The sequence below is a fragment of the Juglans microcarpa x Juglans regia genome, chromosome 7D, assembly GCF_004785595.1.
Source record: "Juglans microcarpa x Juglans regia isolate MS1-56 chromosome 7D, Jm3101_v1.0, whole genome shotgun sequence".
NCBI classification, from domain to species: Eukaryota; Viridiplantae; Streptophyta; class Magnoliopsida; order Fagales; family Juglandaceae; genus Juglans; species Juglans microcarpa x Juglans regia.
The window spans coordinates 24,060,100-24,077,056 of NC_054606.1; the positions used below are offsets into that span (position 1 = coordinate 24,060,100).

Below are 16,957 nucleotides of genomic sequence, written 5' to 3' on the forward strand. Positions count from 1 at the left end.
TCTGTCCTTGTTGGGTCCTAACACAACTTCTATTCCAATTGAAAGGTCTTCTAAATTCTCATATTTCAAGCCTAGATAAAATAAATCAAAACTGCATAAGTTAAGCATAATTTAATCAAACCGTGCATGCTTGGATGATCAACAAAATATAGAATTAAAACCTATAATGACATGCTTCTAATCTCAAAATAAAACCTTCAATAATCATTCTAAGACATTAATACACCATATCAAAATATGCTAAGAAATGCCATAGCTAAAATTCTCACTTAAAATAATTTAAACACTTAATCCAACCTTAATGAACTTGGTTTTCACTTAAGCACAGTAACCTTTTCTAAACTTAACCAAAAATCATTTCAACATTTAAAAACAAAACATAACATGCAAACTAAGATTTAGGGAAAGAAAACTTACAATTTTCATGACCTTCTAAAGATCCCAACACAAGAACTCTCAAAAACTCCCAAAAACATTCAAGACCTCACTCGGTTTCTCTCTATGACTCACTAAGGGAGGGAAAGCTCTCAAGATCACAAGAGGAAGCTTAGGGATGAGGTGTGGAGAAATGAGGGAGTGGAAGGGGTTTTTATAGGCTTCAAGATGGGAGGGGACTTTGGCCTTAGTCCATGGTGGTTGGGTGAAGTGGGAGGTGGTGAAGGGGGCTTGAATTTGCAGCTTGGTTGCATCACCTTGTGCAGGTGAATAGTGACCCAAATCAAATGATTTTCTTCATTTTCAGGTGCTGTCATGCAAGGAGAGAGTGCAGGTGCTCTATGGTGCATCCTTAGAAGGAAAAAATAAAAGAAAAAAGACTTATGACATCAAGCATAGTAGCCCTCTAGTTCAAGGCTGAAATTCTTGGACAATTTTGATCATTTTCTTGACTCACCCTCTTGTCCTCTCTTCATGGTTGTTTTATGCAGGTCATGAGTCACTCTTGGAAGGCTTTTCCAGGTGGTGGAAGGTGGGAGATTTGCTGCCAAGTGATGATGAAGTGGTAGCCCAAAGGGAAGATGTGAAGGGAAGGGTGTTGCCGAGTGGTGGTGGTTTGATACCATCGGTTTTGTGTATTTTCTTGTGGAGAAAATTTTGGTCAAATTCTTATTATAAACCTGAGGATCTCTTAGGAATTGGATGGTGATGGAGATGGAGTGAGGGTGTGGTTTATTTGATAGCAGAAAATCAAACCAAAATGCAAGGCATTCGGTTTCCATCCAACAAGTGTTTAGGTGCGTTCGATTTTTGGGTTTTTGGTTTGTTTGTAAGATCCAATTTTGTCCACCACTAAGTCTGCATTGAGAAGGGTATCTTGAGGTGCTAAAAGACAATAATGCCATAGAGAAAAAGGCACAAAAAGCTTGGGCTATGGGCTGTTCATTCCATTACACACAAGGGCACACGTGTGCCGATTGGTGTGGGTTTTAGGGTTTTGACATCTCATTACCCTTAATAACAAGTGTGGAAATTTATCTAAGGTCATAATATGATCTAAGAATGATGCAATTGAATAATAAAACAAGAAAATTTTAGATCAAAATCGCTAAAAAGATTAAGAAGAAAATTAAGCTCAAAATATGGTTTAAAGATCACTAATTATGTGTAAGTTAATTAATGCTATTAACCCAAATTCAAAACTTAATTTGGGACGTGGGGTACTATTTGAGCTTGAGGGAAACCAATGGTATGGTATATGTGGGCTTTAAATAGAAGTGTGAAAATGAAAATGTAAGACAAGGCTTTGGGCCTTGTTAGACTTAAAAAGACCATCAGAAAGAGTTGCATGGTTCATGGGCTTTGGGTGTGGGTTGATAGGAGGCCTTGGTTCCAGATTTTAAGAGGTAATGAGAGACCTCAAGATCTACAAAGATAGAACTTGAAAGGCTTGTCTTATCATAAATGGGTCATGGGTCAATGCTAACTCCATGTTAGGCCCAAAAGTCCTTATGACTTCCTCACACTTGAGCAAACCTTTCTAATGCTAATCCACAAATACTTAAACTTTTATAAGGCTTGGTTCAAGGCTTCTAGTCTTAGCCATAACATTCTAAGGGTTTAAGGGCCTTAAGTGAAGCGCTAATGAGCTTGTTTACTAAATCATTCATACTTAACCCTTAAACTTAACTACTAATGACACTAATGCCATAGTTTAATGGGTAAAACAAATCTAACTAACTCCCTTAAAAATAATAATAATAATAAATCTTAAACAAAATTATAAAGCCCAAAAGTATTATAAGCTCATTCTAAGGAGAGATTAAAGATTAATCCTAATAGGTAATTAGGTGGGTGTTACATTCCTGCTTACAGAAGGGAAAAATAGAGCTCCTGTGGTGGTCGTCTCGCGATGTAGCAGCTTACCCCCTAGGGAGGCTGTTGTTCCATGCCATAGGGGCTAAGGGTAGAGGCAACAGCCACGTGGAGGAGGAATTTCATAGAGAAAAAATAATTCAAGGTTGCAACAACTCTAGGGACTAGTCGAGGAAGATGAGGATTGTTGTGTGATCAATGTACTAGGTAGGAGGAAATCTCTGTGGGGTTGTGCGTGACTACATGCCTTTACGTGTATATTTATAGGATAATGCTTAGTCTACCGAAAGTCTACGATTTTTTTTTTTTTTACTTAATGATTAAAAAATTATTTTTTAATGATATTGTAATTTTTTCTTAAAAAAATATTTAAGAATATAAAAAAATGTATGAAAAAAAAAAAGGCCATTTGGCCTTGTCGGTAGCTTCTCTCGTGCTATACGATTCATATTTGTAGCTGAAAACCTAGCGAAAGAAGAAATTCTGTGTGCATGCTTTGTACATGGGTTGGCGTCACATTTGGGCCTAAGCCTTGACCTTCAGCATGAGTTCTCGTTCTTTGGGCTTCCTATAATACTAGCCCATTAATACCATCTCAAAAATAATCTACTAAATCTTAATGAGCTTTAAAAATAATAGTTGAGCTTATTACCAATTAAAAAGGACTCACTTGGTCTGTGTGTTATTCAAAATTACTCGTTAAATTTCAATTTCAATTTAATAGTTTGCGAACTTGGGCTGGGTTTGATACTGGGCTGGCGTTACATTTTATTTCCCACTGGAGAGAACTACATGATTCATTTTTGGATCTGATAGAAGATTAAAAAGTCTTTCCCTAAATATTTCTGCACCTTTTTGAGCAGATTCTCAATATCGATCAAATTCGAATCTAAACTTGGTCTGGCTATTATTTATACACCAAAAAATCTACCCGCGGTTTGCTCTAATTGAGAACTACATGAAGTGACACTGGCATGCATATGAGCCGATTATTCTACATGGATCACATTCCAATTTAAACCTATAAATCAACACTCACTAAACCCAATATGCAAATTTTGAATGAAAATATATGTTATAAGGAACATATATATATATATATATATATATATATATATATATATATATATAGCATATGCACAACCAACTAAAATTCATTGGGGAAAGATCCACTGGTTGTAGCTCTTGCTGCTGCAACGTCTGCATAACTTTGACATATAGGGAAACAATGATGGAGAGGAGATATTAATAGATATGGAGGACATGTGTGCTTGCTTATAACATGCTGTCCGATCTTGCAGGCAGCCTTCTAAAGAAGTTGAGTGGAACTGAAGGAAGCTTGTTGCGGAACCTGGGATGCCTTAACACATAAATTCCTATTAGCAGAGCCACAACTTGGAATGGAGTAACGTAAAGAACAATGGCAGCAATGAGACAGAAGATGACAAACAGCGTGGTCGCTCTTGGGTCTCTCCAACTTATTAGAGACTGAAACCTTTCCCCTTGAGTAGCTAGGTCTCCAACCACGGTCTGAACTCTTCCTCCAATACTTCTCAGCCTGTCATATCTCATCCTAACAATATCTGATGACCGGGAAGTAGGGAATGTATCAAACTCTTCATCTAGCTCATCTGGGTGAACAGCATCAGCATGGGACAGCCGGGTGTCCATGTGAGGAGGGTGTTGCGGTCTGCGCCGGAAGTTCCAAATTCCAATCACGAAAAGGTACAGAAAGACAGTAGGAAGTATAAGCTCTGGATAAAGGACCAATATAATGAAAAGGATGTGAATTAAAATGGTGGTAAGAGGGTTCTTCCAGTGGCAGATGGAATCAAACCATTTTCCAACTGCAATCAACCCACTTAGAACTCCCATTATTCTGAAGAAGTTTGCTTTGCTCCTCCTCATACTCCACATATGTGAATCCACATCTAGCATATATTCCACCACCTCTTTCCTCAATGGTGGTTCTGCACGGCTCAGCCTTGTGGAGACAATTTGCATAGCCTGGTGCCTCAAGCTATCAAGCTGAATTACAGACAAGGGATGAATGTAGTGCATTTTTGGCAACAGTGGGTGTGAATACATATGCAACATGTTAATCAAAGATGAGCATGTAAATCTCACTGCCAACTGAACTTCGCCTGCCTTCTTCACCCCTGAAGAATGTAGGGCTAGAAGGGGATATGAGTGCGTGTAAACCCTATCAGATTGAAGGGTTGATAGCCGAATTCTCACCTTCCCAATTCTTGAATCCTTCCCCCCACCAGCTTTATCTCCTCCATGTGTATGACCATTGTCGAAAACCCCTATTGTAATGACAGTACATGGGTCGAAAACCTCCCAAATGTATTGTTCGTTCCACTTTGGAGATAAGCTTTCCAAAATTGTCCTTGTTCGGACCCATTTCTGCCCATACTTGGCTACACAATAAGCATCTGTGGCTCCTCGACCATCTTTCGTCTTCATTGGCATCAAACCATGAGCACTTATAATCCCCAATTCAAAGATCCCAATGCTGGGCCTCCACAATTGCTTTGCTGTTGGCCTCAGATCACTGCTATAGTGTGTAGATTCATCCAAAACATGGTACCCACCATCCAAGCAGATCCTCGTATGAATCCTACTAGCAAATTTAATCTCTTTCTTCTGCTCCCCTTCTACAACCACATGCTTCTCAAGATTAAACCACCTAGTGTTTACAGGCTTATGATCTAACCTCCTCTGCACATTCTGTAAACGAATCATGCACTTTCCCAAGATTTCATCTTTGTTTGGTGCCACCCTATCTTCCACAGTCAGAATCAAGGGTTCCTCAAATGGTTCAGCAACAACAAACATCAAGTCCTCGTTCCACACAGGATTTATAGTTTTGCTTGGAGATGTTCTTGTCCTCACGACCTGCTTTCCAAGGACAACCTTGACAAAAACTTCAGGGTACCTACTTTTATCACCAGGTACCAAGTCCTGAGCTTCAATCACATTGACTCTTACATACCAAAGCTTTGGGGAAAGATATACCTTCGATCGAATGTTCGCAACACCCTCAGGGCCGACAGCTGCGGCATCTGAATGCCATGCATCCGGAAACGCCTCATCAGCTTGAGTTCCCATCCAAACAGCTAGCATCAGCTCTCCCTTGGTTATCTTATCCCCCTTCCGGTCCTCAAGTCTGTACCACTGAGGTGCCAACGGGCTATCTGGTGGAATACGTTTTGGGATGTCATTGAGTTCAAACATAACCCTGCCGATTAAATCATCAAGCACAACATCCTTATCTTTTACCACCACTTCCAAAACTGAAGCTTGAAGACGATCTTTTGAGAAGGCAAAAACCTGATTCCATTCAGGGTTGGACTTCTTTTCAAAATGTTTAGTAACTCCCTTGTAATTTCCAAGCTTCACTTCAACATAGGGATCACAACTACCAGTAACATCTTTTCCAGGTAATTCCTTGGCTTTGACAACGCGGACATAAAGGTACTGCATTTGCTCAACAAGGTCATAGGCGCAAGAAAGCTTATCACCAGTGATTGCACCAGCACCAATATTGGGTGAGGTCTCCTTAAGAGCAAAGTCTTGAGGTTGCGGAGGCTTCTGCATCTTTCTAGTTCACACTAAAGAACCAAGGGAAAGATGCAAAAAAACTCGAGTGTAGATCGAAAACACAGAGATACAGAAGGTAGTCCTACGAAACCAGACTTTCAAAGCAATTTAAGGATTCGCAGAATGAGATACCATATAAGAGATATGAGGATCGAGGAGGAATGGAAGGACGACTAAATCAATTATAGCACAAAACGGAGTAATAGAGTAACAAGCCAGCCGAAGCGGGGTTTTAAGTAGAAATAGGGTATTATACAACAGATGCCCGTTTCCAGGTTTGCATTTACAAAGAGGAGGAGAAAAAAAATCGCTACAGTTGCCATAGTAAGCCTGGGCGAGGACTATTATTTGACAACTAGCAGACTTAGTGCAAAAAACCAGCATGAGCAAGACCAACTTGTACAAGTAATCTCAAAATACATGTAAAAATGCCCATTAGCTTCAACAACTACTACTTACTTTGAGAGAAACAAAGCTTTTCAACAACTACTCAAACCAACTTCAAAAATATCTATTACATGCACTGCTGAATAAGTCAAAGAATTTCAGAGTACCATGTTCATACATGCAGACACACTCAAACTCACATAACAGTTAGACACTAACCTGTGGCACAGTTGGAGACGGAGTTTCCTCAATGTACCGATGGAAAATCTAAAACATTTTGTTACATAGAAAGAAAAATGAAAAGTGAAGCCAAGGAAGCTGTAAACTGGACTAATATAGAACGTGGACGCATTGAATCTTTGTAGTTATAGAGAGAGAGACCGACACGCATTGAATCTCATATTACCTGTAGATAAAGTATTCGACATGTTTATAAAAAATGAACAATTCTCTCTTGTAGAACTGATTTTATGAGATAAGTTAAGCTCATGAATTTCTTCATGGTATCAAAGCCTGCCATAGGAGGAATGAGACCCGCACTACTTGTCCTGTGACAAGGACAAAAAAAAATACTGGCTTGCACGTAAAGAAGGGTGTTGAGAAATAATCTCATATTGCTTGTAGACAAGATCTTGGATATGTTTATAAAGAATGAACAATCCTCTCTTGTAGAATCGATTTTGTGAGATGAGTTAGGCCCATGAATTTTTTTACATTTTCTCCCTATATTAGTTGCATCTGGTTATTTTCCAAACCCTTTTCGCACAGGAAAAACGAGGCACACGCGGTACGAGTCATATATTTTGGGGGTAAATGGGGTTTTTGGATTTGGAATTTGGGAGTTTTGTGTTTTCTTTTCCTTCAACTTCACGCATGATAGAGAATTAATAGGTTGATATTATTTATAAGAGAATGACAAAAGTATCTATTCTAGATAAGTTGAAAACTCTTGTGACAAAGCCATGAAAACTAACCTTATTTTTTAACAATATTTAAAACCTACAAACTTGAGTCTTAATCAACTTGAACAGTTTTAATAATTTGGTTTCCCTTCAATTTTCCAACGAATATGGTTTACAAGCAAACCAAAGAAGGACCATGATTGGGTTGGGGATAGGCGACTGAAAGTGATATGTATGAGAGAAGAGACATGTGGTGCAGCAATTCTTTCAGTGCAGTTACTGGTATTTTCTACCCACTCCCCGACCCCCCAAAAAAAACAAAACAAAATTATTGGGTGTGGTGCAGACATGGGCAAAAACTCCAAGCTGGTAGAAGCAATATTACTGAATCATTAGGTGGTCAAGTATTCCATCGTCTGAACCATACCCTTAAGTTTATACAATATTCATATGAATTGTACTAGCTACTTGGGTGACCAATATGGAAAACAACAGGTACCGTCTTGTGCACATATTGAATTAATGGTATTTATTCTTTGATGGGAAAATTGCAACACATAGGCCCATCTGCTTTCAGTAACTGTTGAGAAAAATAATGAGAGAATTCGTGTTAGGTGTGGTTGGTTTGGGACCAATTCAACCTCATCTCCCACCAAACCTTACGACCATTGAGCTTGAGGGTACGTAGCATCCATGGCTTATATATGCAAATTCAAGGGCTTAAAAAGAAGCGTTAATTAAATATGGCTTGCATTAATCACTTCTTCTATCAATATCATTATTCGAACTGATAATACTCCACTTTAGCATGACAATTCTTAATGATCCACCACTCGACGTGACAGTTGTTTTCGTTGATAGCTATGCACCAGACTTGCACGTACATGCACTGCATTGCCCATGGAAAGTGAATGAGTCCCAATTTTGCGTCACTTAAAACGGTCTCTCATATCTTGTACAGTTGAAACATTTCAGAACAAGAAGATATCTTACATATATAATCATCATTTGTTCTAAAAGTTTAAACTGATGAGAAGAGGTAAATTTTATTATTTATTTTATATCTTAACACTCCACCTCATTTGTGGGCCTGATTTCCCCTCAATAAGTAGGCTCAACATGTGAAATATTTAATTAAATAGAATAGAGTATAGAGTGAGGATTCAAACTTAGGACCTCTGCTTTGATACTATATATAATCACTACTTGTCCTAAAAATTCAAGCTAATGAAAAAAAATAGATTTTATTATTTATTTTATACCATAACATATTTAGCAGGCAAGACACATTTTAAACAACTGCTGGTAATGTTTTTTGAAGTTCATTGACTAATAGCCTAATCATTAATGCATTAAGATGTTTTTGAGGCTTTTTAATGTAGTTCCAGTGATAGCCACAAGAGAAAAATATGGAAAGAGACCCCCGTGACAAAGGTCACCAAAGGGTGAGCATCAACCCCTCCGGTTGTCAATGGCAGGATTCTGATAACCAAAGGATGGAATTATATGATAGACGGTGGGATCCAGCCACCGACACCGAGACAATCGATCTCAAAACCGACTAATTACAGAGGCAGATACTACTTGATCAAGCACGGGCTCACAAATCACAACATCTTGTGTATGTTCCTTACTTTGCGTTCGGTCAGAATTAGGTCACCTAGAAGAAACACACGGTTCCACGTACGTACGTCAGTGTCAATGTGCAACACATTAGCCGAGAAACCGCGTCTTTCCTCTGCCACTTGTATGGCAGTGGAACTGGAACGCCCTAGCTTGCTAGTCTCATAGCAAAAATTGTACACTAGGCTCTGCATGTTGATTGTTGAGACTATATAAACTCAAATCAAGTGTAGATTTGTACTACCAAAGTATTCAGACGAAGTTACAACTGATATATATAACTAGTAATAGATCAGTACAATATGCAAGAATAATATGAGATATTTAATTAAAAACAATATATATATATATATATATATATATATATATATATATATCTTTGATGCAATTTCATGGATGCTTGCAACGCTCCCAAACAGAGAGAAAGCCTCGAGGACTATTATGAAACTAACGACGACAAATGAAGTAAAAACAAATACTAACAAACAATCACACGATACAAAATTAATGTGATTCGACAACATGCCTACGTCCACAGAGCTGCAGAGTATTTATTGTGTTGGGAAATCACAAAATAGTACATTTTGGAGTGAAATCTCACTATTAAGAACACTCAAAATCCACATTAAGTACATATTTATAATGTCATACGATAGAAATCCTAATTTTACTTTTTTGTATTATTTGCTCGAGCAGCGTGTCGAGCGTACATCGAGCAAACTCTCCGTCTGAGTTTCGCTCGAGTGACTTGTCGAACGAACTTTCTACCTAGCACTTTTTCTGATCACAAACAGTTCCAAAAATTCGCTTCGGCTTGGGCCAAGCATGTGCTCCATGGCACAAGTCTCATTGAAAATCCACCAAAAAACCATAATGCATTTTTATCTTGTCAGGTTAGGCCATCAAATTGGACAGAACAAAACCAGGCTCCACAAACTCAATAGGGACCTAGTAGGATATGCCTCCAATGGTTAATTAAGTGAGATAGGGGTTACTCTAAAACTAATGAAACTCGTATTTGTAACACATACCTAGAGGCATATTTATAAGGACTGGGTGTTCTTCATGGTTCCATTCCCTTCGGGAGCATGATTATGCAATTGATAATGTCTTTCCAGCAAGAGTATCTCATCACGTCTTATTGTCATAAACCTCGCAATCTTTGATAAACTCTATTGGTTGATATTCCTCACTAAGTATGTTCCTAAGTCCCAATAGTGTATTTTGTTCAACCTTACACTTTAATTGCCTTACATCATGTGGATCCCTCGTGATTAGGTCATTGGTTGCCCAATATTCTTTCCTCGCCCACCACAAGTATTTATGCTCAACAATTATCTCACAAATTCTTGCCACACGTATTTTGGTTGAAATTTCTTGTTTTGAAATTTTACCTTTTTGTACTCGCTACACTTTTTCTTGGGCATGTGTCCTTTCCCTAGTGCGTGTTTCCACTTTACATGACACATTCACTTGTTTGACAGTTTATTTGATGCCTTTTTTCCTATCATATCATGTAGCGCAAAATTTGATTATTCATCTTACACCTTTTATACCCATTGCATTATAATGTGCAAAACCCAAGATTTTGTTTAGCATGCCTTCCCTGTTTCCAACTCGTGGTGTCTCCTTCTTGGTTTGACTTTTCTGCTCCTTGCCGTTTCATTTTCCCATAATCATCACTCTTCTTCTTTCTTCACCTCTCATTCTTCTTTTAACTCCTTCCATTTACACTCAACTACTCTTATCCTTTCCTTTCTCAATCTTCAAGCTTTTCACACCTCAATGTTTTGATGGTTGTAAAAAAATACTTCCATAAATGTTTCTTGTCCTTCTAGTTGACATCAATCACAAGATGACCCTTGCAAAGATAAACTTCTCTCTTTCTGCTACTTTCGAAGGGAGTTGATGGACTGCAATTGTAAGACCCAGCCACTGCCAGACCATGCACGTGGAAAACATTTCCAGAAGACATCGCACAAGTTCATGCAATCCGTTGCACGGGTTCACACCGTTTTCTTTTTTTCCATTTCCATGCACGTTCCTTCTTCCCTTTTATTTAGGTTTGATTTTTTTTCTATTTTTAGTCTATATATATATGTTAAGCAACTTCAACCCTAGACTAAGTGCCGCTCGTTTTCTTTTCACAGAAGGCCAAACCGAGATCCCCTCTCTACTGTGCTAGCAATGATCTTTGTCGGCAACCACAGCTTCCATCACCCATTGTACCACCCGTTGTTGTCGCACCATTTCATCCACGCTCCATGGTGAACCTCTGTCCGGACATCACCACCGTGCCCAGCCGCACGAAGCTGCCGCCCAACGCCCCGTAGCCTCTGTTTGCAAGCCTTGAAATCCCCTGTTTTCATTATCCAAAAACAGAGCACCATTCAGCCACCTTAAGTTGCCACTTTCACCCTCCACCGAAAGCTCATCCGTGTGGCGACCCCCACAGAAACTGCCGGTGAGGACTCCCCACCACCCCAGCCATGCGCCACCGCCCCTCTGAGTTCCATGTCCGGTTTCTCAATTGTCGGTTAAGACCCCCACCCCTGTTTTTACACCAAGAAACAGAGGAATTTTCATCCATCCGTGTGCCACCAACCTGCCAACCCACACCGCCAGCCGTCGTCGCACCACCCTCTATCCGTCGCACGCCACCTCAATCGCTCGGTAAGCCACCAACCTCCCTTGCCATATCTCCCTCCTACGGCTTGCTCTCCCTCTGTCTCTTCTCTCACATTTGCTCCCTCTCTCTCGGTTTCAGCTCTCTCTCTTTCTCTCTCCCCGTGCGACGCCGTTGAGGAAGTCACCACCACCTCAGCCCAACATGCGTTGCACTCCTGCGGTGCCACTGCCTCAGTTTTTTCCGTGGGTAAGCTCCTGCCGCTGCTCACGTTGGGCCTTTGCTTGTTTTTATTTTTGGTTGTTGTTGATAGTCGCTTAAAAAGGAAACATATGGTATATATATCGGTTAACCCAGTAGGAAGAAGAGTGTGTTTTGGTTTTTACCTTTTTACCCCTTAGAGTATGCCTCTAGATTTATTGTTTCGGGTGTTTAGTTTAATGAGTTTATATTATGTACTTTGGGTTTTGAAATCATGAGTATATTAGGTAGGTTGCAGAGTATGTTTTTATTTGGACGGTGTGGATTTATATTGTTAAGTTGGTTTTTGTAAGAGACTGATATTTTAACGGAATATTTTTATGTAAATATTGATGAATTTTTGAAGTGATCGGTAAGTACAAAATCTTATTTTAAATCCTTTTAAAAGAATATTTTTGATTTTAAACAAAAATATGATTTTCTACTTAAAATGATCTCAATATAGTTATGTTTTTTTTTTTTGGTTTTATAAATTATAGTAAGATCTCAATCGTAAATAAGTTAGAATTTAATGTTTTAGTCGAAGTTATTAAGTTGGATATTGATGAGTTTAGAAAGTGATGTGGCATTTTAGGAATAATGAGTAGTTTGGGTTTGAGGAATAAAAAATGGATTATTTTAGAAGTTTTAGGCTGGAATATCGAAATACGGGATTGATTGAAAATTTATAGAAATTTATGTGATTGTCTTATAGGTGACGATTAATTTTTGGTCGGCGTTGTTGAGAAAATTTTCGAAAAGGTAAGAAGTCCAGGTAAGCGGGATTCCTATGCTAGATTTGCATAAAAAGAAATGAATTGAGATTGGTTTGTAAAATTGTGCATGTTATTTTAAAAAGAAAATGTGAAAAACAACCTCAGTATATGTTTTGCATTCACTCATGAAATATGTAGGAAAGATTAAAGAAATGTTTTTGACATGAAAAGTGTAGATATGAGCAATATTTAATATGTTTCTTAAATGTGCAAAAAAGCGAATATGAAAAAAAATTGAGATTTTTATACGTGTGATATGAAATTTTTGGAACTGTTATTGATCATCTGAAAATGATATGAATGTGTTCAGCACGTGGTTTGATATGATATGGATATGAAAACCTTTAGCATACTTATATATTTTGATTTTGATTCTGAATATGGTTATGATATGATGATATTGGTTCACATGATATGGTTGGTACCAACATGATATGATATGATATGAGTGCACTCACTTTGGAAACAAAGTGGTCTTTTATGTGTTCTTTCCTGTGTGCACACTCGGGGGTCCGAGATTGAAAAAGGGGAAGTTTCACAATATGATACTGTCTGGTTTGGCCACCGGGGATAGCATAACCATACCACGGGGGTTAAATATGGTATATGACATGATACGATACAATATGATATAATAAGATGAAGATGTGCAGTTATGTTATGCCAAAGTGGTTTTTGAATATGAAAATGGTTTATGAGTATGAAAAGATTTAAAAGTCGCTCTGATTTTTCTGATAACACGTTTTGAGATGTGCATATGAAAATGAAATGTTTTATTTCTGCATACCAAACTTTCTAAAAATGGCTCATGTTTATATATTAGTATATGTTCTCTGCTTACTGAGTTGTGGATAACTCACCCTCTTATCTTCTTATATTTTCAGATGACATTAATTGCCCAGCTGAGGGTCAAGATTAGAAGTTGGAGCTTGTCTAGATATGGATAGAAGGTCGAGTTCCATTGTTAGTAGAAGGGTATAACTTGAGTAATTGAAGTACTTTGAGTTGTTTGGATCTATTGCGATTTAAAAATGTATCGTTCTGTTTCATTGAGATTATTGAAAAATTGTGGACCCCTTTGGTTTATGTTATTTTGTAATGATGACTTACAGAGTTTGTATTATGGTTATTTGGATAATATGAGATCGTGTGCTATTTATGAAATCCTTGGGGTTTTAGGTGCTTGGAGAGACAGGTTAGTAAGCGACAGGTAGTAATTCTCCGACCCTTCCGGGTACGGGGCATTACAGCAACCACCACCCAAGTAGAGATAAACTTTGTAGGAGAATGTTCGATATTCCAGATGCAGTGAGGTTGAGCCTTCCTGACTCTCTTAGCGGTATATTTAACTTTGAGGGGCTGCTGAGCATGTCGAGCTCTACATCGACATGTTCTAGATGGGGCTGAGGCCTCCCTTCTGTCGCCCCATTCGTGATACTTTGGATTAGCCCATGGCTCTCGCCCATCTCTTACTTAATGCCTGGAGGATTTTACTATCATGTTACTTGTTATGAAGGCAAGCCCATAAAGCAGTTGGGGATGAGAACCTTGACCTAACTGCCTGCAAATTCTTCCACGTCCACAATGTGAGAAGACATGATGGGAACCAATGTAGGTCTCGCTCACTAGGCTTGGGCAATGAGCCCCTGAAATTCGGTTGGTCGCAAGGGCAACAAGCAAAAAATTGGTCCACTATCCCTGGTGGGAGGGCGGGTTTCATTATAAATTTAATGAAAGCGGATGGGGGGTGGGTTGGGCTTTAGCTTGCCCATGTTCTACCCACTCTGCTTGGAGGAGATGGTGCAGTCTTCCCAATTGTTCATGGAAGGGGCTCTTCAAGTCATGTTAGAGGCGGTGGAGGAAAAGAAACGATAGGAAGAAGCTTACACCAACTTGGGCGGCAACTCACATGTGCAGGTGGTTGAGATCACCAAGCTAAAAGTAGAGATATTAGAGCTCCGATGTGCTTTGGCCTTAGAGAGATCTTCTTTGGAGAAGACCCAGTGTGGACTGGATCAGACTATGGAGCATGAGTGGGAGGCCACTCAAGCCATATCATTACTGGAGGATGAGTTGGCAGCTGAGCACCAACATAACGGCGAGTTGCAAGCTGAATTAGAAGAGGCGGTGGAAGCTACTTAGGTTGAGAAGGACCATTGCTTCGTCTATGCAGAGAGGGTTGTTGCGGCTAAGAAGTCAAGTGGGAAACTCCACTTGGAGCTCGACATTGTGTAGGGCTAGTTGAAGGATCTCATGGTCGAGAAGAAGTTCTACAAAGCCAACAATGTTTACACCTGGGGAATTAGTTACAACCTTAGTCTTTGGATGTTGAGAAAATTCCTGTTAATCAATCCTGGGGCAGACTTGAAGACTTGAGACATGCACAGTGTTCTTCTCGATGCAGCAATTATAGCCATCCTGGATTCTCTCAGGGCGACGTGATGCCTGCCACCTTATTTGCCCAATTACTTCCTCCTCCCCTTAATAGTGGACTAGGGACTTAGTTCTGAGGCTGACTCTTCCTTTTTGTATATGGTTGTCCATTGTTTTCTTGTACTAGGTTGTTGTTGTAATATCAATTAACAACTGCTATGGTGGGCAAGGTTAACTCCAATTTCATGCACATGCATTAGCCTTTGTCGCCAATTCTTGGTGTGAGTGTTAACCTCAGTCGCATGCACATGCATTAACAGTTCTCGCTAGGTCACCTTTTGCAAGCTGGGGAGGGTGAGACTTGCTCGATCGCTATGGTGATGGAGGCTAACCTCGGTAACGTGTGCGCGTTAGCCTTAGTCACCAATTCTTAGTGCAACTATTAACCCTGGTTGCATGTGTGTGCGTTAATAGTTATCGCTAGCTCACCTTTGGCATGTTAGGGGAGTGAGAGACTTGCTCCTTGGTTTGTGTAGTCAATTAGGAAACTTCTTTGTTTATCCTGCAACTTAGTTATGTGTTGTTTTCTAAATGAAACATTTTCTTAACTACTTTGCATTCCATGGGTATGGCAGCTTCTTCTCGTTCATGTCCTCCATGTGGTAGGAGTCAAGTCTGCTGCTTGATATGATGATGTATGGCCTTTTCCAACTTAGCTTGAGCTTCCCCTCTTCCTGTCTTCTAGAAGTGGTACGACTTCCCTTAGCACGAAGACCCTCATATTTGACTATCTTAGTGAAGTATTCTACTATCCTCTTCTTGTAGGCTACAACTCTTACCTCTTGCTCTTCTCTCTTTTCTTCTAGCAAGTCGAAGTTCCCTTCCGAGCCCTTATTGTTTGCTTCCTTGCAGTAGTGTTGGACTCGGTGACTTGGTACGCCAATTTCCATGGGCATCGCTGCCTCACTGCCATATGTCGTCGTGAATGGGGTCTCTACCATTGGAATTCTTACGGTGGTTTTGTATGCCCACAACACTCCCAAGAGCTCTTCGACCTAAGTTCCATTTCAATCATTGAGCCTCTTCTTTGCCATGCGGAACACAGTTTATTCGTCGCCTCTACTTGTCTGTTTCTTTGTGGATGGTCGGGGGATAAATACCTGACTTTCATTCCTAATTCTGAGCACTAGTTTCTGTATTGGTTGTAGCTCAATTGCTGCCCGTTGTCTAAGACTAGGGATTGTGGTATGCTGAGTCGACACATGATAGATTTCTAGAGAAATTTGACTATGTTGCTCACTGTAATTGTTGGGCATAAATCTCGCGATGGGTAAGAAAAGAATGATGCGTGACCAATGACCTGATCACAAGGAATCCACGTGATGTAAGGTGACTAAAAGGTAAGGTTTAACAAAACGCACCATTAGTGCTTAGAGATGTACTCAACAAGGAATCTCAACCAACATAGTTTATTTAAGAGTGGGGTCTATGACAATAAGTTTTGAAAGGATATGGTCTATGATGATAGCACCATGAAGAACACCTTAGTCCTTGTAAATACACTCCTAGTGGCATAAAACACGACATTGACACCATCGAAGGTGTCAATATCGTGTTTCGTACACCTTTAGGTCCGGTTCCAGTAAGGCCTGGGCCTTGATACCTACACACTCCAGAAAATAGAGAAAGGAGGAGCTGAGAGGAGGTCGAGAAGTTTCCGATACTTAAATCAGTATATCTCCTTCATAGTTTGTGCGAGAGCTTAGAGATAGTTCTTTGTACTTGGAGATCAGCTTTTATACGAGATTTTTGGGTAGGGACATCTCGTACCTTGCCTTAGGGGGCTCATGTCACTTCGACTATTGTTTGGTCAGAATCCTTTAATGCAGCATGGCTCCTAGGGTGGCGCTATTAATGCAGCATGGCTCCCTGACTAGACTTTAGCCTGCAAGTGATCATTGCCAAGTCTATCCATGTTAGGAGATCGAGAGTCCTCTGCATCTCTAGTCCACCTGCCTATACAGTTTTTTGAGGGCTAGATGTTACTGGGGTGTGTCAGGGTAGCGATTCTCATCTATCTCTATCGTTCGTCTTTCCCGCATGAGGGTTGCTTC

At 39.7% G+C, this 16,957-nt stretch overlaps 1 protein-coding gene across 1 annotated transcript; it reads right to left on the bottom strand.

The window, feature by feature from the left end:
• Positions 1-3,426: 3,426 nt before the first annotated feature.
• On the bottom strand, positions 3,427-6,691 carry LOC121239588 (FT-interacting protein 3-like). The gene is made up of 2 exons (XM_041136862.1): positions 6,523-6,691; positions 3,427-5,998 (listed from the first exon to the last, which is right to left on the bottom strand). The coding sequence occupies exon 2, from the start codon at positions 5,911-5,913 to the stop codon at positions 3,586-3,588; it is 2,328 nt and encodes a 775-aa protein (XP_040992796.1). The 5' UTR covers positions 5,914-5,998; positions 6,523-6,691; the 3' UTR covers positions 3,427-3,585.
• Positions 6,692-16,957: the final 10,266 nt, after the last annotated feature.